General features: G+C 42.9%; 1 protein-coding gene across 1 annotated transcript in view; it reads right to left on the bottom strand.

Annotated features, from left to right (window-relative positions):
• Positions 1–25,920, bottom strand: part of LOC120534645 (NACHT, LRR and PYD domains-containing protein 3-like) — a 41,350-nt gene extending 15,430 nt beyond the window's left edge. The window contains exons 1-9 of the mRNA XM_039762236.1: positions 25,899–25,920; positions 24,094–25,819; positions 15,842–16,015; positions 15,382–15,555; positions 15,121–15,294; positions 14,865–15,038; positions 14,599–14,772; positions 8,344–8,517; positions 5,441–5,454 (exon numbers count right to left, since the gene is read on the bottom strand). Coding sequence (XP_039618170.1) covers positions 5,441–5,454; positions 8,344–8,517; positions 14,599–14,772; positions 14,865–15,038; positions 15,121–15,294; positions 15,382–15,555; positions 15,842–16,015; positions 24,094–25,700 — 2,665 coding nt within the window. The 5' untranslated portion in view covers positions 25,701–25,819; positions 25,899–25,920. The remainder of the gene's footprint in view (positions 1–5,440; positions 5,455–8,343; positions 8,518–14,598; positions 14,773–14,864; positions 15,039–15,120; positions 15,295–15,381; positions 15,556–15,841; positions 16,016–24,093; positions 25,820–25,898) is intronic.
• Between the last annotated feature and the right edge of the window lie 13 nt (positions 25,921–25,933).

Below are 25,933 nucleotides of genomic sequence, written 5' to 3'. Positions count from 1 at the left end.
GCCAGGGCTCTTGCCCGTCGGGACGCCTCCATACTGGGAGGACCAGGAGAGAAAGTGTGGCCAGAGTGTTACCTCCCTCAGGACACAAGTTGACAATGCAGCATGCCTCGGACTTATGTGCAGTCCTTTTGGGATTTGCAGGTGCCCAAAGAGTGTGATGTAGCATAAGCTGCTGAGCCCTTATGGGCAGTTCTTCTGCCACACCTAGAAGTGCTGCCAGAAATGAGTCATTAAGCACCTGGAGCACTTCCAGGTGCCTTATAAAAGGAGCCAGCAGCCACTACTTGGGGAACCAGAGTCGGGAGGAGGAGGACGAAGCTTGACTGGAGTAGTGGAAAGGAGAAATGAAAGAGAAAAGGAAGAGAATTGTTTGTGCTTGTGTTGGACTGTGTTGAACTTGTGGGAATGGGGAAGGCATTGCCCACAAGGTAAAAATAAAAAATAAAACTTGTGTGCCTTGGACTTGTGTCCTACGGTTGTCTGTGTCGGGTTCAGGTAGAAGTAGCAGCCTGGGTGGTCCACAATATATATACTGTAAAGGACCGAGGAGACAGTAGCAAGGGTTGGGGTTTTCCGGCCCCGTATATTGTAAATCACAACAAAAAACTGGTCAAAAATTATAAACAAACAGTTCATAATGCGCGACGCCGACTCCTGGCGTCGCGGCCATTTTATTGGGGAGGAGCCGGAAGTGGAGGGATGCCGGGAAGGACCGCAAGGGAGGATGGGAAGGGTGACGTCAGGGCAAGATGGCGGAGGAAGGGCGGAAGTATCGCACTGCGGTCAATCCAGGCCTATGGTGCAGGAAGGTCTTTTTTTCTATGAGGAAGCAGAGGGAGAAAGTTAATACCCCACCATTCCCTGGCGGTGAATGGTTTCCCAGGTGTTATCGAATCAATCCGCTGCCTCCTACTCGGCGTGCGTGACACGATCCCCCTTAGCCCAGGACCGCCAGGTCGGGCGGACCTAACCGAGAGGTCGTGAATACGAGAGAGGGCATCGGCATTGGCCTGAAGGGTGCCCCGCCGATAAGTGACAGTGAACTTATACGGCTGTAAGTCCAGGAACCACCTGGTGACCCGCGGATTCGACTCTTTGTGTAGGGACATCCACTGAAGTGCAGCGTGATCAGTCACCAGAGCGAATTCGCGACCCAGCAGGTAGTAACGGAGGTGGGTCACTGCCCACTTAATGGCCAAGGCCTCCCTCTCCACTGCCGCGTACCGGGTCTCCCGGTCCATCAGTTTCCGGCTAAGGTACATCACAGGGTGCTCGACACCATCGACGCTTTGGCTCAGCACGGCACCCAGGCCTGTGTCCGGCGCCGGTCTGGAGAATAAACGGAGCCCAAAATCGGGCGTCCGTAACACAGGTGCCGGCGTTAGGGCCTTCTTTAGGTCACTGAACGTGTTCTGCTTTGTCGGTCCACACCACGTATAGGGCGCCCTTTTGTCAGGTCAGTCAAGGGTGCTGCTCTTCGAGAAACGGGAACAAACCGGCGGTAGTAACCGCAAGCCCCAAGAAAGCCTGCACCTGTTTCTTGGTACTCGGACGGGCCATTCTAAGATGTCTTTAACTTTGGAGCTCTGTGGCCGCACCTGTCCTTGTCCCACGAGGTAGCCTAAATATTTGGCCTCCTTTAATCCAAAAACACTTCCGGGGTTTATGCGGAGGCCGGCTTTAGCCAGTGTTCGGAGGACAGCTGCGACCTGCAGTAGATGCTCCTCCCAGGTGCCGGAATAGATGACAACGTCATCCAGGTAGGCGGCGCTATAGGACTGGTGGGGCTTCAGCACTCTATCTACCAGCCGCTGGAAGGTCGCCGGGCCCGTGCAGCCCAAATGGGAGGACCTTGTACTGCCAGTGCCCGCTAGGGGTGCTAAAGGCCGTTTTCTCCTTTGCGGATGCCGTTAAAGGAATTTGCCAATACCCTTTTGTCATGTCAAGGGTAGTCAGATATCGAGCCGCACTCCAGCCGCTCAAGGAGGTCGCCAATGCGGGGCATGGGGTAGGCATCGAACTTGGAGATCTGATTCAGGCGCCTAAAGTCATTACAGAACCTCCAGGAGCCGCCTGGCTTGGAGACGAGGACAATAGGGCTGGACCAGGGACTATGGCTCTCTTCAATTATGTCCATGTCCAACATACGTTTCACCTCCAGTTCGACCTCTGCGCGTTTTGCCTCCGGGAGTCGGTAGGGCCTCTCCCGGACGATTACCCCGGCTCCGTGACTATATCGTGCTCAATCAGCGGTCCGCCGGGTGACTCGCCACTACCTCGGGATGGCTCGGAGTGTTTGGGCTAACTCCTGCCGCTGCTTGGGGTCAGCTCTTCGCCGAGGTTAAGGGCAGTTGTGCTCGCGAAAAGGGAGAGGGACCTACGGGAGCTGGGGAGCTCCTCTCTATCTCTCCAGGGCTTTAACAGGTTGACATGATAGATCCTCTCACCCGGTCGACGATTGGGCTGTTTCACCAAATAGTCGACGAGTCCTTTCTCTCCTTAACCTCGTAAGGCCCTTGCCAGTGAGCGAGCAGCTTCGAGTGGGAGGTCGGGACGAGCACCATAACTCGTCCCCGGCGGAACTCCCTGAGGACGGAGTTGCGGTTGTAACACCGGCCTGCGCTGCTTGCGCACGAGTCACGTGCTCTTTTAGGAGGGGCCTGATCTTTGTGAGTCGGTCGCGCAGTTGCGCCACGCTCCAAAATGTTAGAGGAGGGAAGAGCCTCGCCTCCCAGCCTTCTTTTAGGATGTCGAGGATTCCCGGGGTTGTCGCCCGTATAGTAATTCAAAAGGGGAGAAGCCTGTAGAGGCCTGGGGTACCTCCCGGTAGGCAAAAAGCACGAGCGGGAGGAGCTGGTCCCAGTTCCTGCCGTCGCGCTGACTACCTTGCGGAGCATCTGCTTAAGCGTCTGATTAAACGTTCGACCAACCCGCCAGTTTGCGGGTGATAGACTGACGCTTTCAGGTGCTTTATCTGCAGTAATTTGGCTACCTCCTTGAACGTATCCGAAGTGAAGGGCGTACCCTGGTCCGTGAGGACCTCCTTGGGTATGCCCACGCGTGAAAACAAATTAACCAGTTCCCGTGCGATGCTTTTAGTATTAGCGGACGCAGGGGAACCGCCTCTGGGTACCGGGTGGCATAGTCCACCATGACTAGGATATACTTGTGGCCACGGGTTGAGGGCTCCAGGGTCCCACCAAATCGACCCCTATCCTTTCAAAGGGGATGTCCACGAGGGGAATAGGGACTAGAGGAGCACGGTCCCTCCTAGGAATCTGGCGGGTCTGGCACTCCGGACAGGATTGACAGAACCGCCGGACCTCCTCATTGATCCCAGGCCAGTAAAAGCGGAGCTTAATCCTCTCCAGTGTTTTTCGCCCGAGGTGGGCCTAGGAGGTGAGCATGTGCCAACTCGCATATCTCCGCCGGAAGGTACGCGGAATTAGCAACAACTTCCGCACCTCGCCCTCATGGGTAGCCACTCGGTACAACAGATCATTCTCAAGGACAAAGAAGGGTTCCGCGGTGTGGATCCGTCCGCTGTGAGCTGTTAGGCAGAACGACGCATTCCGGCAAAGCGCAGGGAGTCATCATTCCACTGCTCCCTCTTAAAGGAGGCCGGCGTGGACCGAAATTGATGGTCCAGGCGCCGAGAGGGTCTTGGGGCCTGGGCCGGGAAGAGTTCCCTGGCTAGTCCCTTCTCCGCGGAATCTTCCGGGTCAAGGTCCTTAGCCACGGAAAGGTCCCCCGAGACACCAGCGCCCATAGGGCCTGCCCTTGTGCACGGCGTGGAGGCGCGGGAGGGGTGCCTTTTCCCCTCATAACAAGATCCAACGAGGCCCCGGAGCGCGAATGGCTTACCGCTGATTCTTTTAGACCAGTCTTGTCCCAAATCACTGGGAAGGGGGTCAGGTAACACAGCGACCGTCATTTGATTGGTTCCCCCTTCCAGGTGACATAGCAGTGAGCGGAACGATATGACCTAGTCCCCCCATGCACACAGGTGACCAACAAATGCTGTTTTAACCACTGTTGCGGTAAGACAAACGGCGAGCAACAATGGTAATGTTGCTGCGGAATCAAACAAAGCCACCACGGCGTGCCCATTTAGCAACACCACTCCCGTGATTCGACTCGCCAAGGGATGCGGCGGGTACAATACCTCTCCGCGATGTCCAGCTGCAGTCCATAGGCTCCGGGATGTGATGGGGCAGTTTGGCAGCAGGTGACCGGTCTCGCCACACTTGAAACAGCGCGGCGGACCCGGCCTCTCTCTGGCTCTGGCTGGCGCTTCTGCAGCGCGGCGAGGGGCTCGGGGTGGCCGCCCGTCCCTGCGGTTCCCGCGAGCAGGCTTTTCTGACCCCCCAAGTCGGAGGACCGCCAACTGACGCTCCAGGACGTCGAGGAGGCCCGACATGTTCTGGTAGGCGTGTCCCCGGACCTGCTGGGCGAGGGAACTGGGCATCGTGATTGACCAGGCCTTCACAGGCCACCCGCTCGACCACTTTCCGCCCGCCGGGCTCTCTGGCCGTAGCCAGCGCCCATCTTGCCCCAGAACTCAACGCCTGGGCGCGAAGGGCTTTTCAGGGTCAAAGACCCAGTTCCGCCATTCGGCCGCCTGCTGGCCCGGGCTAATGCCGTAGCGGGCCAGTATTTCGGGCTTGAGGAGGTCGTAATTAGCGGCCTCCTCCTCAGGGAGGTCATAATAGGCCGCAGCGCTGGTCCTTCAGGTATGGCGCCCAGATGGGCGCCCACTGACCGCTGCCACTCGTTCCGGGTGGCCGTCCTCTCAAACATGCCCAGGTATGCATCGACGTCCTCCGAAGGGCCCATCGGAACCAAAGGAGGAGGCGCTGCCTGGGCGGGTCTGGTCTCGCCCGTTGGGCTTCCACTAACCCGGCCTCGTGGCCTCCAGCTCCCGGGTGGTGGCGGCTTGCGCAAGCTGCAGCGCCTGGAGCTGGTCATTCATGGCCTGCAGCACCGTGTTGAGGTCCTGTCCCTCCGTCATTCCGGGATCTCTCTATCCTGCCGACTACGCCACTTGTAAAGGACCGAGGAGACAGTAGCAAGGGTTGGGGTTTTCCGGCCCCGTATATTGTAAATCACAACAAAAAAAACTGGTCAAAATTATAAACAAACAGTTCATATGCGACGCCGACTCCTGGCGTCGCGCCATTTTATTGGGGAGGAGCCGGAAGTGGAGGGATGCGGGAAGGACCGCAAGGGAGGATGGGAAGGATGACGTCAGGGCAAGATGGCGGAGGAAGGGCGGAAGTATCGCACTGCGGTCAATCCAGGCCTATGGTGCAGGAAGGTCTTTCTTTCTATGAGGAAGCAGAGGGAGAAAGTTAATACCCCGCCATTCCCTGGCGAATGGTTTCCCAGGTGCTATCGAATCAATCCGAGGCCTCCTACTCGCGCGTGCGTGACAACATACTTGTATAGACAGAACTTTAAGGGGGAAATAAAAATTTACAGAAGCTACAAAATATAAATAAATAAAAAATATAATAAATAAAATAAATAAATAAATATTATAATTGAAAACAAACAACAACTCTCCACCTCCTCACATGCAAATGAACTTCTGGCTTGGATAACAGAGAGCTGCTGCTATCAGTAACAGGCTTGCAGGTGGCAGTAAGATAAGGTCCGACCTGCTAAGATTGTACTACAGGTTTATATATAGTCTTTAACATCTGGATAGATTAGGTCTACTTTGCAGTGTTCATGAATGGAACAAACAGGTAGATGATCATTTCCTTGTTTGAAGTCACCAGCATTCAGAATGATTCATCACTGAAATACTAGTACAGAATGAGTTACATTTCTGTAACCCATCTCTTTGTGAAGTAATGTGGACAAGTTAATTCCACTTTTCAATATGTGTTTCATTTTAATTGTACTGTGCTCACTTTTTTTGCCATTGCTCATTCAAATCAATTTCCTGGGTTTCTCATCCTTTAAGTGCATTTATGGGTTTAACCCAACTGAGTTCTATGGGTCCTAATCATTTGTTTTTTTGTAGTTTGCAGAATTTATGCATTTCCCCTGGGATCATTGGAAAGCTCTTACAGAAAACCTGTTGAGGGCAGGGACCTCCGCAAAGGCTAGTTTGGATAAGAAGAAGGCTTCCTCCACAATACAAAGTCAGGAAAAACTGTGGCTTGTTTAATGGGACATCCCCCTGAGAATGAGAGTTCCTTGTCAAAAATTGGGCCAGAGTTTTAAAGGACCTCACTCTGTTCTGAAACGTGTAGGTCCAGTTATATTTAGGTTGGTCCTTCCTGCACATTGTAAAATGAATCTCATGTCCATGTCTCTTTTCAAACCTGTGTTTTCTAGTCAGTTTTGACAGACTACACTACCTCCTCACTCTGTCATTGTTTATGGAGCAGAGGAGTGTTAGGATTCTCGGGTATATTATTTGGTCAACTGCTAGGGATTATGGTCATGAGGATCATTTACAGATTCTAGGTGGGAATATTAATCTTACTCACCTTCTTCAGCAATTTCATCTTTGTCATCTGGATTAATCTATGCCTCAGGAGGAAGATTCTGTTGTAATTATTTGATCTATATCATAATTAACTTGAGTACATTATTTTATAATTTTAATTTATTTTTCTTGTAATTACTTTTAATGTATTGATGGGGACATCATCGATAGACCGTTTTGAGCTTTGACTCTTGAACTTTTAAAGTTCATCACTTGTTGCTATGCATGTGATATTAAAGTTGCAATTTAAGATGGTGTCACAGACATACTGCCATCCAGATTTTTCGATTGCACATATCAAAGAAACTTTATAAAGAAAAAAGGCCAGTAGTATTTTGCTTCAGCTATTTTGACCTCAAGTTTAGTATAGCATTGTATTTTGACAATTGACATTTTGACTTTCCCTTTAAACTCTTGCCTGTTTAAGGACTATGTTTTGTTTTGTCCCTTTTAGTGCCTTCATTTACCAGTAAATATCACCCTTCAGAACTAACTTAACTTCTGACCACAACAGTATTGGAAGGAGAATTTAACTGCTTTTGTCAAATTCTACTCTGTTGTGAAAGCGCCTTTCAAGACCACTATAGTCAATCTGAAATTACTTAAAAGTATACTCGTATATCATTCTTTTAGTCTCCATCTAGAGCTTCTGGTCATCGTAAAGGATTGGAATGTAGACTGACCAGTAAATCAACGCTTATGATAACCCTGGTCATTTTTCCATGCGATGTTGGCAGGAGGATCTTCAGATTAGACTGAAAGGTACTTTCAGGCCAAACGAAGAGCAGATGTTGCAATAACCAAACCCACGACCTATATATGGTGGAATGTGGTGAGGCCATGGAGAATGATGTTTGTATGGCCTCACATAATATTCTGGCAAACCTTTTGACTACTTGGGGAGAGGAGGGGGGATGCTACCAAGGCTGTTCTCAGCAAGGCTACAGAAACATTGACCTCAACTGGGTATATTGTCAAAAGGTGAAAGGAACATTTTAAATCCAATGGCAATGCTCACCTTGAAGAATACAGTGCTAGGACCCATGGTGGATGGTATCAAACTGTATATATTGAAAGCACTGGAGATTAGGGGGGTTACTTTGGCTAAAGCATCTCCTCAATTTTGCATTAAAGACAACTAAAATGCCTCTAAACTGGCTGTCTGAGGTGGTGGTCACCATTTTTAAAAAGGGACCATAGGTTGTATTCCAGTTTCTTAGGGTTCACACTCTATTGTCTCTGTGGTAATGCCTGTTCAGAGGTACCTTCATGCAATAGCTGAACCTTAGATCCTAGAAAAATAATGTGGATTCCATCATGTCTGTGGAACTGTGGAAAATTATCTACTATTGCATAGATAATATGATATTGGTAGCTTTTTGTGAAGTGAGAGTTATACACAATTGGTGTACATATATGTGGGGGTTACCAAGAGTATATCTTGAGTATATCAAGCTCAGCTGAGGTGTGGAAGGTGTCAATATTTAGGAATCTAAGGGTTTTCATCTCTGCTCTTTGTGACTTATGATGATGTTATCTTGATGATGATGATAATAATATCCGGTGTATGCACTATGTAAAATGACCTTGATCTAGATAAATTCACATACATTCATAAATATAGACATATTCTCAAAAGATGGAAGAAGGATTTTAAATCCAGTGGAAATGCTAACATTGAAGAAAACAGTGCCAGAAGCACTGGGAAAGTTTGGGTCTATCTCTGTGACTTACTCAGCTTTAGTGAAGCTAGCATCCATTGTTCATAGGCAGGTGTAATTGAAAAAAATAAAAAAAATAGCAATCTTGTCATAAATGAAGATTATATAGTGTTAACTCACCTCAGTGTTTCTAATTTACAGTTTTTGTTCCTTAGCCCCTCATACAGCAGATGCACCCCTGAATCCTCCAGGTTATTATTGTCCAGCAACAAGTCAGTCAGATGTGAGTGTTCAGATGAGAAAGCTGAGGAGAGAGCTTCACAGCACTGAGCAGTGAGACCACATGACTCCAACCTTTAGAGATGAGGGAAGATAAAGTGAAGACACAGTAACTTAACTCTTTCGAGGCGGGTATCGACTTATAATGACATACAATAGTGTCTTCATGAAGCAGTCAGCCGCTATACCAAAGTGTTCAGCACTACGATCAGCTGATGCTGCTACATCACTTTCATTTGTGATCTCCAGATCCTTTGCATCCAGATCTCAGTGCGATTAAGTCTGCGTCTGTTTCAGCCATAAAAAGCAAACTGTTGTCAACAGAGTATTTTGCTTTTGCGCGTATGCTTCGCTCTCTCGTCAGATCCGCCATTTAGCTCTGGTGGCCAGTGCCCGCATGAAGACAACCGAAAAAAATATTCAGCCCTGAAAGAGTTGAGGATTAGCCGAGCACACTCTGTGTCTCAACACTTTTAATTTAATAAGTCTCACTAGTTAAAGAAAAACTTGATCTTACATGAGTGAAACAATATTTTCTGCTCTAGTGCAAATGTTTTTGTTTAATAAAAATTCAGTAAAGCCCTCTACTCCTACTATAACAAGTCCTCACAGTGGTTTATCAATCAGTCTCTGTGGTAGGCAAAATTGTGAGTTAGCCCACTGCCTTGACTTCACACCTGCCTGCTGCCATTCCTGAGCAAGCTCTGCACTGGTGGTGCCCCAATCCCAAGCCATGAATAAAGAAAGGGACCAAGACATCCTCAGAGAGCAACGTCTCCCAACCATCCAAGAACCTTAGAAGGCTGGTGTCTTTCAACATCTGCAATAAGATACTGCAGATGTTCTATCAGATGGTTGTGGCGAGCCCCCTATTCTATTCCGGTGGTGTGCTGGGGAGGCAGCATAAAGAAGAGGAATGCCTCACGCCTGGACAAACTGATGAGGAAGGCAGGCTCTATTGTAGACACGGACCTGGACAGTTTGACATCCGTAGCAGAGCGACGGATGCTGAGCAGACTCCTGTCAATCATGGAGAATCCACTACATCCACTGAACAGAATCATCTCCAGACAGAGGAGCAGCTTCAGCGACAGACTGAGGAGATCGTTCCTCCACCACACAATGCGACTCTTTAATTCCACCCGGTTTGTAAACGTTAATATTATACAAAATTATTGTCTGTCTGTAATACTTTCAACAACAACAACATTTATTTATATAGCACATTTTCATACAAACAGTAGCTCAAAGTGCTTTACATAATAAAGAATAGAAAAATAAAAGACACAATAAGAAAACAAAATAAATCAACATTAATTAAAATTGAATAAGAGTAAGGTCCAATGGCCGGGGGGACAGAAAAAACTCCAGCTGGCTGGAAAAAGAAAATCTGTAGGGATTCCAGACCATGAGACCGCCCAGTCCCCCTCTCATTGTTGTCAATCTTTAATTTAATATTATTTTTATCAGTATGCTGCTGGAGTATGTAAATTTCCCTTTGGGTTTATGTATGTATGTATGTATGTATGTATGTATGTATGTATGTATCTATCTATCTATCTAAGAACAGTTTGGCAACACTCAATGCCTTTTTCAGAATGATGGAGCACTGGGCCATAAGGCAAAGTGAGAACTAAGTGGCTCAGGGAACAAAACATTGAAATTTTGGGTCTATGGCCAGGAAACTCCTCATTGAGAATTTGTGGTTAATCCTCAAGAGGTGGGTGGACAAACAAAACCCACAAATTCTGACAAACTCCAAGCATTGATGATGCAAGAATGGGCTGCCATTACTCAGGATTTGGCCTAGAAGTTGATTGACAGCCTGCCAGGGTGAATTGCAGAGGTCTTGAAAAAGAAAGAAGGGCCAACGCTGAACATATGGACTCTTTGTATAAACTTCATGTAATTGTCAATAAAAGCCTTTGAAACTTATGAAATGCTTGTAATTATACTTCAGTATACCACAGAAACATCTGACAAAAACATCTAAAATTCCTAAAGCAGTAATCTTTGTGAAAACCAATACTTGTGCCATTCTCAACACTTTTGGCCATGACTGTAGATGAATGAATCAATGCAGTGAATAATGAAAACCAAAGGAAACCTTTGTAACGTAGCCACCCAAATCAAAACAACAATTAATATAAAGAAAAATGAAATAGGTGCAATGGCCAAATTTGAAAAATTAAGAAAAGCAATCAAAATAATAATAAGCAAATCACAGACCAGTTAAATCAGAGGTAAAGAGATGAACAATAAGGACAAAATGAATTGGGAAGACAAATCTGTCTGTTGGGACAGGGGCTTGATCTCCCCAGTCATTTATTGTAAATCTTTTAAACGTTGGGTGGAAATGAAGCTTCCTTCTGAAATCTTTTGTCCTAAAGTAATAATCCTTAAGGAGCCTGCCTAACTGCGCTCCTCACAGTAGAGTAAAGAGTTGCTGTGTTAATATAGCATTGGTAGCAAATCCACTTCAGAAACCTTCACTCCTTTTTCACCTTGTGAAAAGGATGCAAAAAGACTTTTTGTAGTGATGGTGCCACTATTATTGTAAAATGAGGGATGGATGAAGTTAGGCCTAAAACTAAGCCCTACCAAATTGTCCCCCACAATCATGTGAATATTAAACAAACACACCAGACAAATGTCAAGATAAGTTTGATATATTAGACAACAAATATACCAGTATTTACAAACAAAAAACATATGCTCCCAAATCCCTCTCCCAGATGAAATATACAGTTCCTAAAGTCTTTACTATAAATGGCACAGTTAAGGAATAGACAAAATCATAGTCAGCGGAAGGGTGAGAAGTTCAAAACTAAAAGATGCCAAACTTAAATTGATACACCAGAACCAGAGCACATAAACAACAAAGAATTAAAAAAAAACAAAAGAGGATTTCAATCCAGAAGTCCTAACACAATTGTGGGTTTTTTGGTCTGCTAACTAATACTACGCCAAAATAGGATTAAGAATATTTGTGGGCTACATCATCCATGACCTACTTCAACCATATCAAATTTGGACAATCATTTCTTTGTGTTTGAGGGCATCATTTTGGAAGTGTTTCACATGTAATAAAGGTACTGTACCCTAACTAAACAAAGCCTGAGTTGTTATGAGTTATGTCTGGGGTTTGGGGTGTGAAATGCCTCCTACAGTCCACAGACCTATTTATCTTGGAACTAGTTTTTGGGATGCAAACATCAGGTTGTTGTCTCATGTAGTCCCTGGATTGTTCAATAATCTGGATCTGACCTATGTTTTCCAATCTGAAAAATTCTTTGCAGATGCTCCTGCTATCAACAAGTTACACTAGAACAACATAAAAATGTCCCTTATCTAAGTTAAGTAATCAATCAAACTAATAAGTGAAGATAAAACGGATTGTAGATCCAACAGATAAAGCTTGAACCTGTACAAACATTCAAATGTGGATTTGTTGATACCTAAGTTATATAAACTATCATGGGTCATCTCACCAAAGGCAAAATTTCAACTCAAATAGACTGAAAAGGTTTTTAAAACTATATAATAATGGCTATGGACTATGAAGTGCAAAGAACAGATACATTAATGGAAATAAATATAATTTATAAGTGGATGTGTAAAAGACAATGCCTTTGTATATTTATTATTAATGAGCCGACAGCTAGATTGTCTATTCTTTGTTTAGCTTTGGGCATTTAAGGATGCTCGAGCAAATTCCTTTGTTGGTGGGAAAACTGGGTTGAGATAGAGGTTTAGAAAAAAACACAGTCCCACTCAATAAGCAGCTTGCATTGCAGGTCCCTAGGGTTGAATAAACAGAGTATACCACGGACAGTAGGATGGGTAAGAGATTAAACCGACAGGAGACAAAGAGTACAGCTAAGAACAGAATGGTCTATGTGAAGTGAAGTCATCTATGGAGTCCCTCAGGGATTTGTCCTTGGACCTTTACTTTTTTTGATTTATATTATTGGCAAGTGTAGTAAACTTGTGAAATTCACAGTTGACACTAAAATTGGAGAAATGGAAGACACTGCGCAGGCCTGAATTGCCTCGAAAGCTTGAATATTGTAATCTTTTTAGTTAGCCAATAAAAGGTATAATTTTGCTTGACTTCTCTTTTAATCAATAATGGCTAACAGGGTACAACACCCTACTACTTACCCTTATTAAGAAAAGAAACTAAGAGATTAGTTGGTAACTTTCTTGTTTAGTGATCTAACAACAAGATAAAATAAACACTTTTTCCAACAGCCTTGTAAAGAGGAAATTAAACAGGATTTTGCCATTTGGAACCCCAACAATCTGTATGACTATTTGTCTCCAGTATTTTTTGCACTGTACTTTATTTGAATTCTGTGACAGTGATGCATGGTGTGCTCCTGAAGTGGGACTGGCACATGCAATGGATTTACTAGTTAGGAAGTTTAACTTTTGTGGCTCTCAAGAAAAGCATAAGGAGAATCTAAAAAGAGTTGTGACAAGAGTTCAACTCAACCGAGTCTCTAAGTCCTACTCATTTCACTCTAAATTAAATCTAGTCTTGAGGTAGTGATGAGATAGACTGAGGTGGTAAAGATTTCTTTGGGAGAGCAAATGCATAGATTATAAAAATAAAAAAAAAGATAAATTGTTTGACAGGTCAAAGAAATTAAAACACACTTGACAGAGAAGATCAGAGATCCTTTTGCAGGAGATAACCACATTATAGTTAATGAATTAAAAGGACTTACAATAAATGAAACTGAGCCTAAAAATAGATGAAGTGATCAGGAACAGCGAAAGTTAAAAGTAATTAAAATAAAATCTCTGGGGTTAGGGACAAATAGTATATATATTTTTTGTTCATGATAATTAAATAATCTCATATAATTAAATAATTTAATTAAATAAATAATTAATAAACCCTCAAGGTTGCTGGATATCATGGCCGGCCTGTACACTGGTACTGTGAGTGCTGTGCAGAGTGCAGACAGGACCTCTGTGTTTTTCCCAGTTGATTCTGGGGTTCATCAGGAGTGTGTTCTGCTCCTACTCTGTTCAATGCTTGCATGGACTGGGTGTTGGAAAAGGTCGTGGGGTCCAGCGGCTGTGGGGCGTCTGTTGGTGAAGAAAGACTCAAGGATCTTGACTTTGCTGACAATGCTGTGATCTTCACAGAGTCAATGGAGGCTCTGATTGGGGCACTTGAGAGACTGAGCAAGAAGTCTGAGTGTCTGGGCTTGCGAGTGTCCTGGATAAAAACCAAGATCTAGGCCTTTAATGACCTCTTGGCCACAGCCATCAGCAGTGTGTCTGTTTGTGGAGAGAGTGTCGACCTTGTCGAGAGGTTTACTTACCTTGGCAGTGACGTCACTGATGACTCTTCCTATGAGGTCAGTAGATAGATTGGGAGAGCATGGAGGGTCATGAGGTCGCTGGAAAGGGTTGTGTGGCACTCCCTATATCTATGAAAAAGGACAAAGGTCCAAGTCTTTAGAGTCCTGGTGTTTCCTGTCTTGCTATATGGTTGTGAGACATTGATGCTATCCAGTGACCTGAGATGAAGACTGGACTCCTTTGGTACTGTGTCTCTCCGGAGAATCCTTGGGTACTGTTGGTTTGACTTTGTTTCAAATGATTGGGTACTCATGTAGTCTCAAATGAGGCACATTACCTGAATTGTGAGGGAGCATTAGTTACAGCACTACGGCCATGTGGCATGTTTCCCCGAGGGTGATCCATCTCATAAGATCTTCATTGTTGGGGACTCGAGTGGCTGGACCAGGCCAAGGGGCTGCCCATGTAACACCTGGCTGCGGCATATTTAGGGTTATTTCCGGAGGGTGGGACTGGACCGCGGGTCTGCCTGGGGGGTTGCCAACTGGGATCCCGAGTTGTTTTGTCATGTAGTGGGTGCATGCATGCTCCCCAACTTGACTTGACTTTGACTTGATAAATAAAGAACTCCAGCTACCAATATGCATTGGTAAGTAGGTTCTCTTTTATTTTGCTGTTAATGTTCACATAGTTTGTTGTGTGATGCTATTGTCTGGCCTGGACTAATCCTTTGTGATTTAAACACAGTGATTTATTTAGCAAGTCCTAGGACACTTAAGTCCATAAATATACTATAAGTAAATTTATAAAACCATCACTTGCTCAATGTTTCCTCACCCCAATGTCTCTAATTTACAGTTTTTGTTCCTCAGCCCATCACACAGATGATGCACTCCTGAATCCTCTAGTTGATTGTCATTCAGCTCCAACTCGGTTAGTTGTGAGTGGACAACAGAGATAGCTGAGGACAGAGCCTCACAACATCCAGAGGTGAGACCACATGATGACAACCTGTAAGGATGAGAAGAGAGGAACTGAAAACACAAGGGGTTAAATACAGACAGACACAAGCACACGCATAGACACATCCAGTATTTCTTCACCTTAGTAGTTCTACTTTACAGTTTGGACTCTTCAGCCCCTCACACAGCAGATGCACCCCTGAATCTCTCAGGTTATTGTCCTCCAGTAACAGCTCTATTAGTTGTGAGTGTTCCACTGAGAGAGCTAAGGAAAGGGCCTCACAACATTTAGATGTGAGACCAGTTGACATTAGCCTTTAGTTAAAAAGAGAGAGTAAATGAGGACACAGCATATTACAGCCAGACAATGAAAAAGAGATATGATGTGCTTGCTCACCACACTGAGTCTAATTTGGAGTTTGGGCTTCTTATCCCCTCACAGAGTTTAATCACTCCTAAATCCTCAAGGTTATTTTTTCTTAGCTCCAGATAAGCCAGGTGTGAGTCTTGGACAGAGAGAACTGATGCAAGAGCCTCACAACATCCAGAGGAGAGACCACATGAGTACAGCCTATAAAGATGAGAATAGAGGAATAAGAGGAGACAGAGTTGTAGACACACAAACATACAGATATAAATTCACATGTGGTTCCTCTACCTCAGTTCCTTTAATGTACTATTTGGCTTCCTCAGTCCCTCACATAGCAGGTGCACTCCTGAATCCTCCAGTTTATTTTCTCCCAGATCCAGCTCTGTCAGATGTGAGTTGTCAGCACAGAAAGCCAATGAGAGAGAGTCACAACATCCAGAGGTGAGACCACATGACTGCAGCCTATAGAAAATATAAAGAGAGGAAGTGAACATACAGAGAAGTAACTGAAGGTGACTGGGAGTAACAGCTCTGAAGTTTACATGACAAATGGCACATAAAACGTCAATTCAACAATCATTATACTTATGTGACAGTGCAGTCTCTTCTGGCCTCTTCGTATTTAAAACACAGAATTTTATGATTTGTGCCTTCGTTACTCAAATTAATAATGTCACCTTAAACAATGTAATGGTAATGTCTAATAATGGTCATGTCAACATATGCATTGCCACACATGATTACTCACCCCAGTGTCTCTAATTTACAGTTTGCACTCCACAGCCCCTCACACAGCAGACGTATTCCTGCATCCTTCAGGTTATTGTAGCCCAGATCTAGGTTAGTCAGACGTGATTGTTCAGAAGAGAGAGCAGAAGAGAGAAGCTCACAACATCTAGAAGTGAGGCTACATGAGTATAGACTACGAGAGAAGAGAAAAAAAAAAGAAGACACAGTTTTATGAAATTATTCCTGCAGTGAACACCATGGAAGTAAAGAGCTGTACAGTTGGTGGAAAAGATTAAGAGAACTGTCCTTACAGTTTACAGCATTTACTTGTGAATGTATTCTAGCATTTGGAAAATGAAAAAAGTAGACATTAATTGATCATTTTAGAATTAAAGTATTTATTTAATTGACTTATATGTTAGTTAATTCCAAAAAATGAATGTTCCTTCTCATAAAACTAATTTTTCTTATATCCATTCCTACTACTTGTTGACCTTTGGGAACATGGCAGAGCAGACCATGAATCCAATACAAGCAAAAGGAACTCAGAAATACTAGAGGAGGGTATTTTATTAACCACATAAAAATTCAATGGAGGGTTTACACTTTGGAAGAGCACAAAGTTACAAATAAAGAAAAGAAAACATTAAACTTTCTGTCACACTGGGCCTACTTAAACTGATCCTCCCTCTGTCTACTGTGTACAGTGCATTAAGCGCATACCCACTTCCCACAGAAATAATCTCTCTTTTCACGTTCCTGATCCCTTTTGTACCTCTGGCCTTTTATTCTTTTTCCTCATCCTCTTCCTGGTAGGGTGTGACTTTACTTCACATTTGACTGCAAGCTCACCTGACGGGTGATCAGAAAGTTGTAGTGTCTGGACCACCTGTGGATTTAAGAGTACTCTAGGGTGTTCCTGACATCCTCTGTCTAGAGTTCCGATGACTTTCAGTTCAGCGAACGCTGGCGGGACTGGTCAGTGCTGCTCGCTGGCAACTTTTTAACTTTTTTATGATTAGCTTATGATCTAATGGACTGGGCAAATGTTTTCATTTGGCAGACTTATTTTTTAAGTTCTATTTTTTAATTACTTATACCTAGACCGATGATTTCTAGCTTGATTCGTAATTTTGTTGATACTTCAGTGCAGCTGTATATGGACTATTTTCAGCCTGACCCTGTTTTGAGACTTACCTGGCTCTGTTCTGTGGACATCTGAGTTGCCTGTGTCTTCGCTTGCAATGTGGACTGGTAGGATATTTATTTGGTTTGTTTTTGTTTGGTCCTTCTTGTCACTTGCTATCCAACCTGCGATGTGCCTGCTTCAGTACTTAGCTGCCGAGCTCCTCCGACTGCGCTTCTACCTGTCCGAGCCTCCGCTGACTGTTCTGTATCTCCTCCCGGACATCATGTTCCTCCCCCATCAGAGATACATCCACCGTGGGTCCTGCTGGAGTCTCCAGGCTGACACTTCGAAAATAATAAACTTCATCTGGTCCAACTCTTAACGTCCTCCATTTAACATAGGCAGGTTTGCTGACCACAGTGTATTAGCCAGCCTAGCTTGTTTGGCTTATACCACTGCCAAATGTGAAAACGCTATTGTCAACTTCGGTCTGTTGACCATTTCATTTACGAGCAAGGGGCATCTCATCCAGGATCTCCTCACTGATTGTACGTTTGACTATTTCTGTCCATCTGAGACATGGCAACAACCTCATGACTTTTCCCAACTTATCGAATCCACTCCCCCGGTGTTTGTTTACATCTGCAAACCCTGTGGCTCTGGCTAGGGAGGAGGTCTTACGATAATGTAGCGCAAGAAATTGAAAGTCATGCCATTGTCTGTTCCTGCTTTCGGCTCTTTTGAATCCATTGTGTGTCAATAAACTGGACCTATCTCTATTATTATTGCAACTGTTTACCGGCCCCCTAAATCAAATAATGACATTTTGAATGACTTTGCTGTTTTTCTTACACATTTATCTACTGTTTTATCAAACATAATACTTCTGGGAGATTTCAATATACATATGGATAATATCAATGTCCCTATTACTAAAGACTTTACGTCCTGCCTTGAGAGTTTTGGATTCCAGCAGCATACTGATGTTCCCACCCACTCTAAAAGACATATCTTGGATTTGATTTGCTGTTCTGGAGTTGCCCCCCTTGATTGTACTGCAGGTGAACTCCCCATGACTAATCATTTTCTTATTTCATTCAATGTTAAACTTGCTCTTTCCAATACTAAGCTTCTCCATCTCAAGTCTTTCCGTAATATTAAGAATATTAACTTGAATCTACATTCCTCTAGCATTGACTACCTTAATGGACATTCATAATCTATCCACCTCTAAAGAACTGGTCTCACACTATAACACTGGACTCTATGGTATTCTTAACTCTCTCATTCCTTTAAAAACTAGTTCTATTTCTTTTTCTATAATTCACTCCTCTCACCACTGGAACTGTTCCTTCATCTTTTAAAAATGCTGCAATAACCCCAGTTCTGTCAAAAACCTGGTGCCGATCCTACTAATTTCAGTAATTTCCATCCTATTTCTAATCTACCCTTTAGTTCCAAAATTCTTGGAAAAATAGTGGCTATTCAAATTAATTCTCATTTATCTCAAAATAATCTATATAAGCAGTTCCAGTCTGTTTTTTTTTTTTGCCCCTGTATAGCACAGAAATGGCACTTATCAAAATTACTAATGACCTCCTTATGGCAGCTAATTCTGGTTTAATCACTATTCTCATCCTCCTTGATATGAGTGCGGCATTTGACACTATTTGTCACACTACTCTTCTCAACAGATTATCTTTGATTGGCATTACCAACACTCCACTAGATTGGTTTAGATTCTATATTTAGGTCACACTCAGTTTATTCATCTTAAAACTTTCACATCCCAACCCACTGCTGTTACTTCAGGTGTGCCCCAGGGCTATGTCCTGGGACCCCTCCTTTTCTTTATTTAAATCCTTCCCCTCAGCAATATCTTTCGTAAATATAACATTAGCTTCCACTGTTATGCTGATGACACCCAGCTCTACCTCACTAGCAAACCTACTTTTTCCTTTCCACCTTCTTTGCTTATTGATTGCATAGCAGAAATTAAATCCTGGTTTTCTTCAAATTTTCTTAAATTAAATAGTGATGGAACTGAGGTTCTCCTCATTGGTATAAAATCAACATTATCCAAAACTGATAATTTTTCATTTTTTTATTGATAATTCCTATGTTCCCCCTTCCCCACAGGTTAAGAGTCTGGGTTGTCATCCTTGATAGTACTCTGTCTTTTCAGTCCCACATCAGTAACATCTCCCGATAAGCATATTTCCACCTGTGTAACATTAATCGTATTCACCCCTTCCTCACTCCTATCCTTGCTCATAGCCTTGTCACTTCTCACCTGGATTATTGCAATTCCCTTTTCTTTGGTCTTTCTCGCAAATCTCTTTATAAGCTTCAACTGGTCCAGAATTCAGCTGCCTGAATCATTACTAGAATGTCCTCTATTCACCATATCACTCCTGTCTTGCAGCAGCTTTACTGGCTTCCTGTTAAGTTCCGCATTGAATTCAAAAGTCTTCTGTTAACTTTTAAGGCTATCCACAACCTTGCACCTCCATATTTGTCTGACCTCCTCCATGTTTCCATTGACTCCCACACCCTTAGATCCTCTCCCTCCATCCACTTGACTGTCCCTTTAGTCTGTCTTACCACCATGGGGTGCAGAGCAACTCTGGAACTCAATACCTTCTGAGCTTAGAAACGTTGATTCGTTCTCACTTTTCAAATCTAAACTTAAAACTAATTTGTTTAAGACTGCTTTTTCTCTTTGAATACAATTGCTTTTACTGATTTTATTTTTTTGTATTTTTAATTTTGTTTATAATGTGTATTTTATTTATTGTTCGGTGTCCTTGAGTGTTTAGAACGGCGCCTACGAATAAATAAAATGTAGTATTATTATTATCTTGCAGGTCTGGTTGCCAACGCCAACTTGAAAGGCCAGGTTACATGTTGATCACATGAGGTGGCAGAAATCTATATATTGTGACAGATTAGGGGCTCTCTCGCTCCCTTGAACCCTCAGACTACTCATCAGACACCAGGTAAAAGTCCAATAATTATTATTTATTATAATAATAATGTGCACAAAGCACCTATACTCCACAATACTCAATAAACCAATACTCCAATCACTAAACAATAATCAAATCACAATCCTCCACTCCCAGACGCTTAGCCACCCTGCCTCCCAACTCAGCTCGTCCGTCTGGGATTTCCCAGAGTCCTTTATACTCCTTAACCCAGAAGTGTTTGTCCCTCAGTCCATGTGACTTTCTATCATTTCCGGGTCAGGTAAAAACTCCTTTTCTTCATCCCAGAAGAACGTCATTTCTTCTGTCCATGTGACTGGGATGTGCTTCCGGGGTGTAGGGAAAATAGTCCCTGGGCCTCCCTGCAGCGACTCCTGGCGGCCGCCATGGTATCCAGCAGGGCTGTGCATTAAAAGTCCATTGTTCATAATTCCCTGCTGGCATTTGGGGCATCTCCATGCTGCAAGGAGGGCTCCATCTGGCGGCCTGGGGGTATTGGCCGGGATTAACTGCCGGCTGTGTATCACAATATATACTTTTAGACAATTTCTACAACCACCTGTAATCAGAATATAAGTTTAATGTCACTGTGCTCTGCACAAAAATTATTTTATAAATTCACTCACATGTACAAGCCAGATTTAGCACACAGAAGCTCTCAGAATTTAGAACTGCTAGGTAAGCATTTGAAGAGAGAAAGGTACAACTACAAAAATGGAAAGTGTACTATTTCTGCATGCTAGAGATGAAATTGAATCCTCTCCTTGCCTTGTTTGGAACCTAAGTAAGGGCTTGCATGTGGAGAAAACAGTATAAAAGACTTGGACAGCACCCAAACACCTCAAAGCCAATGGACGGATGGGTGATATCATCATCCATCCTGAAAATCCTTCCATAGCAGCGACGAAAATGGCAGACTGCATATATTGAGATCCCACCTTGATAAAAGTCTTGCTATGGCTTCCTCGTCTGTAATACCGCGTAAATTGTCATTAAAGAAAGCTAAGTTATTTTCTCTTATGTGATTTCTTACCGCCGTATCATTATGGGAAGGATATCGCCTTTTAATATTATATCTATATAGTTTCAGTTTACTTAAAATGCCACAATTACAAAAGAACTTATTCCAACTAGGAAGCTAGCGACCCCCAGAAGAAATACCACCTGCCCAGGGTGGGAGGTCAGCACTTCTTCTAGGATTGTTTTGTGCTCAAGGAGTGAATAACATCTGCGCAGTTACTAAATTTGGACATGAAGCCCATAAAATGTTGGGAAACCAACAAGATTTTCAAAAGACAAACCAGGGAAGAGAGAAGCAAAACAGAGAAGGATCAAAACCAGGAGATGGAAAACTGCTGAGGCAACAAAACCAAGCAACAAGATGAAAATTGAGGTCGGAAGGACAAAATGAATGTCAGGCACTCATGGGATTAATTGAGAAGATGAAATATTCACAACAGGTTTAGCAAAGGCTTCTTTTCTGTAGCTTGGATGAAGACATGGCAAACTGGGTGGCTATTTAAATCAACCACAATTACCAGTGCATGATGAACCCAGACACCATGTCCCCCAACGACCCTGGAAACTGGAACAAGTTGGTGTGCACTGAAAGCACATGAGACAGACACCAGAAGAAATAAATTTCAAAAATATAATGGCCTCTTGATGATATTTATATATTCTGACTCCAGTTGTACAGTATCTATTGGTCCCTCCTTTACTCTTTAACAATTTGCACTTGAAGGACACCAGCTCTTCTAACTGAGCAAATATTCAATTTCATTCAACTCACTCATTTTTAGGTGTGTTTACATTTAATGCCATGCGCCTATTATCATCACCACGGCTGTCTGTTTATCTGTTTGTCCAGAAGAAACAACTCAGACCCACAGTGAACTGATTTCTGTGGCATTTCGCACAAGGAAACTGAATTAAGGAAATTTGTCAGAAAAGTTCAGATTTGCTACAATATCTTAAATAGAGTGCAAAGTACACATTTTTGAAATTTCAAAAGCTCATCAATTTAAAAACACAGAAACATTCCATGTTTCCAATTTAACTTGAGGGTGCTTATTTCCACTTGGGTATTTTCCTCTTTTACACAAATTTTTCTTTAAATCGATTTGTGAAAAGAAATGTTCTAACATGTGTGCATATTTGTGTCCTTGTGTGTTGGGAAAAAAGTCATTTAAAAATAACAGCTGAGATCCACCATGTTAATTACCTTTACAATTCTAAACACGTAAGGCATGTTACTTGCTAGTTTCCATTTGCCAGAACGATAAGGTTCTGGAATCACCCTTGTCACTGTCTTTTGGAGTTTTTCTAGCATTGTTCTGTCTTTTTTGTAGCCTAGAGACCAAAACTTTGCACTGTTTTCCAAATGGTACATTATATAAGCATATTTTCCCTTGGCTTGCACTCCAAACATTATAATATATAACTTAACATCCTATTCTCATTTTTAATCACTTCTGTACACTGTCTTGATGTGGACCATGACAAGTCCACTATGACTCCCAGGTCTTTACATTGTTATTTCCTGTATATAGTATATAAATACTGTATGTATATATATAACATGATATAATAGACAATACTTTCTACTTTACAGACTGCTCTCAGGTGCATGCCTCATAATTGCCAGTTAGTGCATACGCTTTCCACGTCCATAAGGCATTTTATCATCAAAACTGCAGGATTTTTAAGCATGAGGTCAACATACTGCTCATACCTGTGGTTCAAATGATGGTGTAAATTATTTGTATTTTGCAATTTAATACATAGTGATATTTCTTCACTTTAATTTTAATGATATATTTGAATTTTTTTCTGTAAAATTAGTAATAACAATTTATGCATTTTTGTAACTTCCCATGAGACATTATTCCACAAAGATTTCCTTGTGGCCCGACAAAATCTAATTTTTTTTTAAATCCATCCATAGTGATTTGGCTGATTCTGCCATCCAGATCATTTATATATTTTAAAAAGAGGAGCATCCCCAGCCCTGATTCCTAAAAGACACCTCTTTTAACGTCACCTAAATTAAGAATTAACATGCCACATTTTAAGCTAATTTGTATTACCCTACAACACTTTGCCTTAAGCTAACACATCTTTTAGTCACTAGGCTCTGTTGTGGGACTTTATGAAAAGCCTTACAATAAATAGTATCACATGCAACTCTCTGATTGTACCCTTCTTTTACATCCTTGTAATTTCTAGCATATTTCTTATACTGATTGCTCTCTTATAGAATTGTTCTTTCCATGTGTTGTTCAGTCCTTTCAGTAATAATAGCTTCCATTAATTGATATGCTTACTGGTCTATAGTTACTAGAATATGCACAATTAACTTTTCTTTTATATACAGTATATAGATACAACATTTTCTAGTTTATATAGCAATCTTCCCCATGTTTGCTTAACCCCTGTAGGACAAATCTGGTCCTGGCAGGCTGTGTGACTTCAGCCTTTCCAATCTATGCAACACTTCTCTCTCTCTTTGTCTCTACAATTCACTAATGACTTCCTAACAAGTTCCTGTAATTGAAAGGGGGTTATTGATTTCTTCACATGTGGAAACCTGGGAAAAATGGGAAAATGAAACAGGCCAGGGTCAAAACCATATGTCACTAAAATTCTAAAGCCGAAAATCAAAGTCTTAAAACACTCAAAAATTACTAATACCCTGAATCAAATGCAAGTCGTTTAGAGTATATCCAGAAAATAAGAACGTAGGAAAGAAGAAGACACCATCATATGCTATATGTGTAATACGGTGATGTCACACATCACATTTATGTTGACTAAATGATAACAAAAGAAGAGACAACATTTCCTCAGTCTGCTTCTATACACCATACTGCAAGCCCACTAGGATAAGGGAAAATGTCATTAAAGAGAGCACTCATGGGGTCTTTTATCCATCCCAATTAATAAGGAATGCAGTATGAACTGAGCTTTAACCTCTTTACATGTTATGTAAAATGAACAGAAGGTAACAGGGTGGGATAATAAAATAATGTGTCACATTAATGACATCACATCCTGCAGTGTGAGGAAATTACTTATTAAAAGAGCTTAGAAGTAAAGAAAACAGTTCATTTTGAGAATCTAGCAAAACATTCTTGATGAAGGTTTTTAACTCACCTGACTTGTTCACACAAAATGAGACCTGGCACTAGTCTCCTGATGCCTTCTGCAGTGAGACGAGTTTGTGACAATATAAGCTCCCGAAGTTCACCACAGCAGCTGATGACAGAGCCCAGCACAGCACAGTCCAGAGGAGATAAAGTTGATTCACTAAAGTCCATCTTTAAATCTGTTCCAATGGCATCTCTAATTAGTTTGTTATTCTGGGTCTCATACAGCCACTGACACACTCGTAGTGCTTCATTTTTATCTTGGCCCTGTAGAGCCCGTTCAGCTTTCTGCTTCACCCATTTCAGAATGCTCTTGGCTGTCTTTATCTCAAAGTTCCCCAGAATTCCATCCAGTGTTTTAAACACAGAATACCTAGCGAGTCCTGCCAGGAATCGAATGAAGATCTCAAATCGGCCATCTTCACAGGAGTCCAGTTTCACAAGCATCTCCTTATTGCCCTCTGATGGATCAAGGTAAAAGTAGCAGGCTGCCATGAATTCCTGCAGGGTGAGGTGGAAGAACGTGTATGTTGTGTACTCCAGAGTGCTTTCTCGCTGCAGGATTTCTTTGAGTAACCCAGAAAGGAATGGAGTGGACAGGACTGGACGGAGGCCAAAGGTAAACATCTCAAACTTGTCATAAAACACAAGAACCTTGTTAGCTACCCCATAATAAGCCATTTTTCCTAGTTTGACAAAAATCTCATGATGGTCATCTGCTTCCCGCTTGTGATTGGTGAGGATATTGTGAAGGAACAGCACAAAGAGCTCAGTGACAGTTCTGGGGGCGGCTCCTCGCTTTTCTTCAGGTGTCACGAAGTGGTTTTTCAGCACAGAACAGATAATCCAACAATACGAAGGATTAAAACACATGGTGTACAGAATGGCATTCTCTTCCACATACTGAAAAGCTTCAGTGCCTAAATCTGAGTCACCAAAGAACTTCTTAAAGTACATCAGCCTTTGGTCGGGGAAGAAACCCAGGATCTCTGCAAATCGATCAACTCTCTCCATGTCTAAGGACTCCAGAGCTGTTGGCCTGGTTGTGATTAGGATAGAACAGCCCTTCAGTATGTTTCCACACACCAAACTGACGAGAAGGGTGTGAACAGGAACATAGTCATCGAGTTTTGTACACAGACGTGTTTGATTAAAGTTCAGCTTGTGTTTATATTCATCTAGGCCATCAAGTATAAAGAGGAGCGATTCAGGTTTCTGCAGGATGTTTATCAGTCTTGGGTCATTAAGATATTTATAATGTCTCACAATGAGCCTGGTCAGAGGCATTTGTGGCTCATTCTCTGTATCTAAAAGATTAAGATCCCTGAATTTAAATAGGAACACAAATGCAAATCTGTGGTACTGGATGCCTCTGGCCCAGTCAAACATGATTTTTTGAACCATGGTAGTCTTCCCAATTCCAGCCACTCCACTGACCACTACAACATGAGGAGGAGTCTCACTTCCAGGATTCCTTCTGAAAAGTTGCTCTGTCCAGATTCGCTCACATTTCTCCTTTGTTCGCTTCTCCACTAGCTCTGCATGAGTCTGCCCTGTCTTTAGAAGTTCATGTTGAGTTTCGTTGTAGGTTCTTTTGTACTGATTAATAACCATCAGCTCTGTGTACCGAGTCTCAAAAACAACAGATCTGGTGCATGGATCTCCAGGAGATGTCTGATTCTCCAGTGTTTCTGTTGATTCAGACACAGCACCTCTGTGTGTCTCATGGAGGCCTGAAAATTACAATGGGAACAGGTGAGTAGCACACAATTGGAGGAGCTGCTAACCTGGGACATGAGAGAAATGGGTTACCTTTAATGTGAGTCTTAATTGAAAGGGGTTGGAGA

This window comes from Polypterus senegalus, chromosome 8 (genome assembly GCF_016835505.1).
Source record: "Polypterus senegalus isolate Bchr_013 chromosome 8, ASM1683550v1, whole genome shotgun sequence".
Classification (NCBI taxonomy): Eukaryota; Metazoa; Chordata; class Cladistia; order Polypteriformes; family Polypteridae; genus Polypterus; species Polypterus senegalus.
The sequence above is the reverse complement of the archived record's forward strand: the minus strand, read 5'-3'. Positions and strand labels throughout refer to the sequence as shown.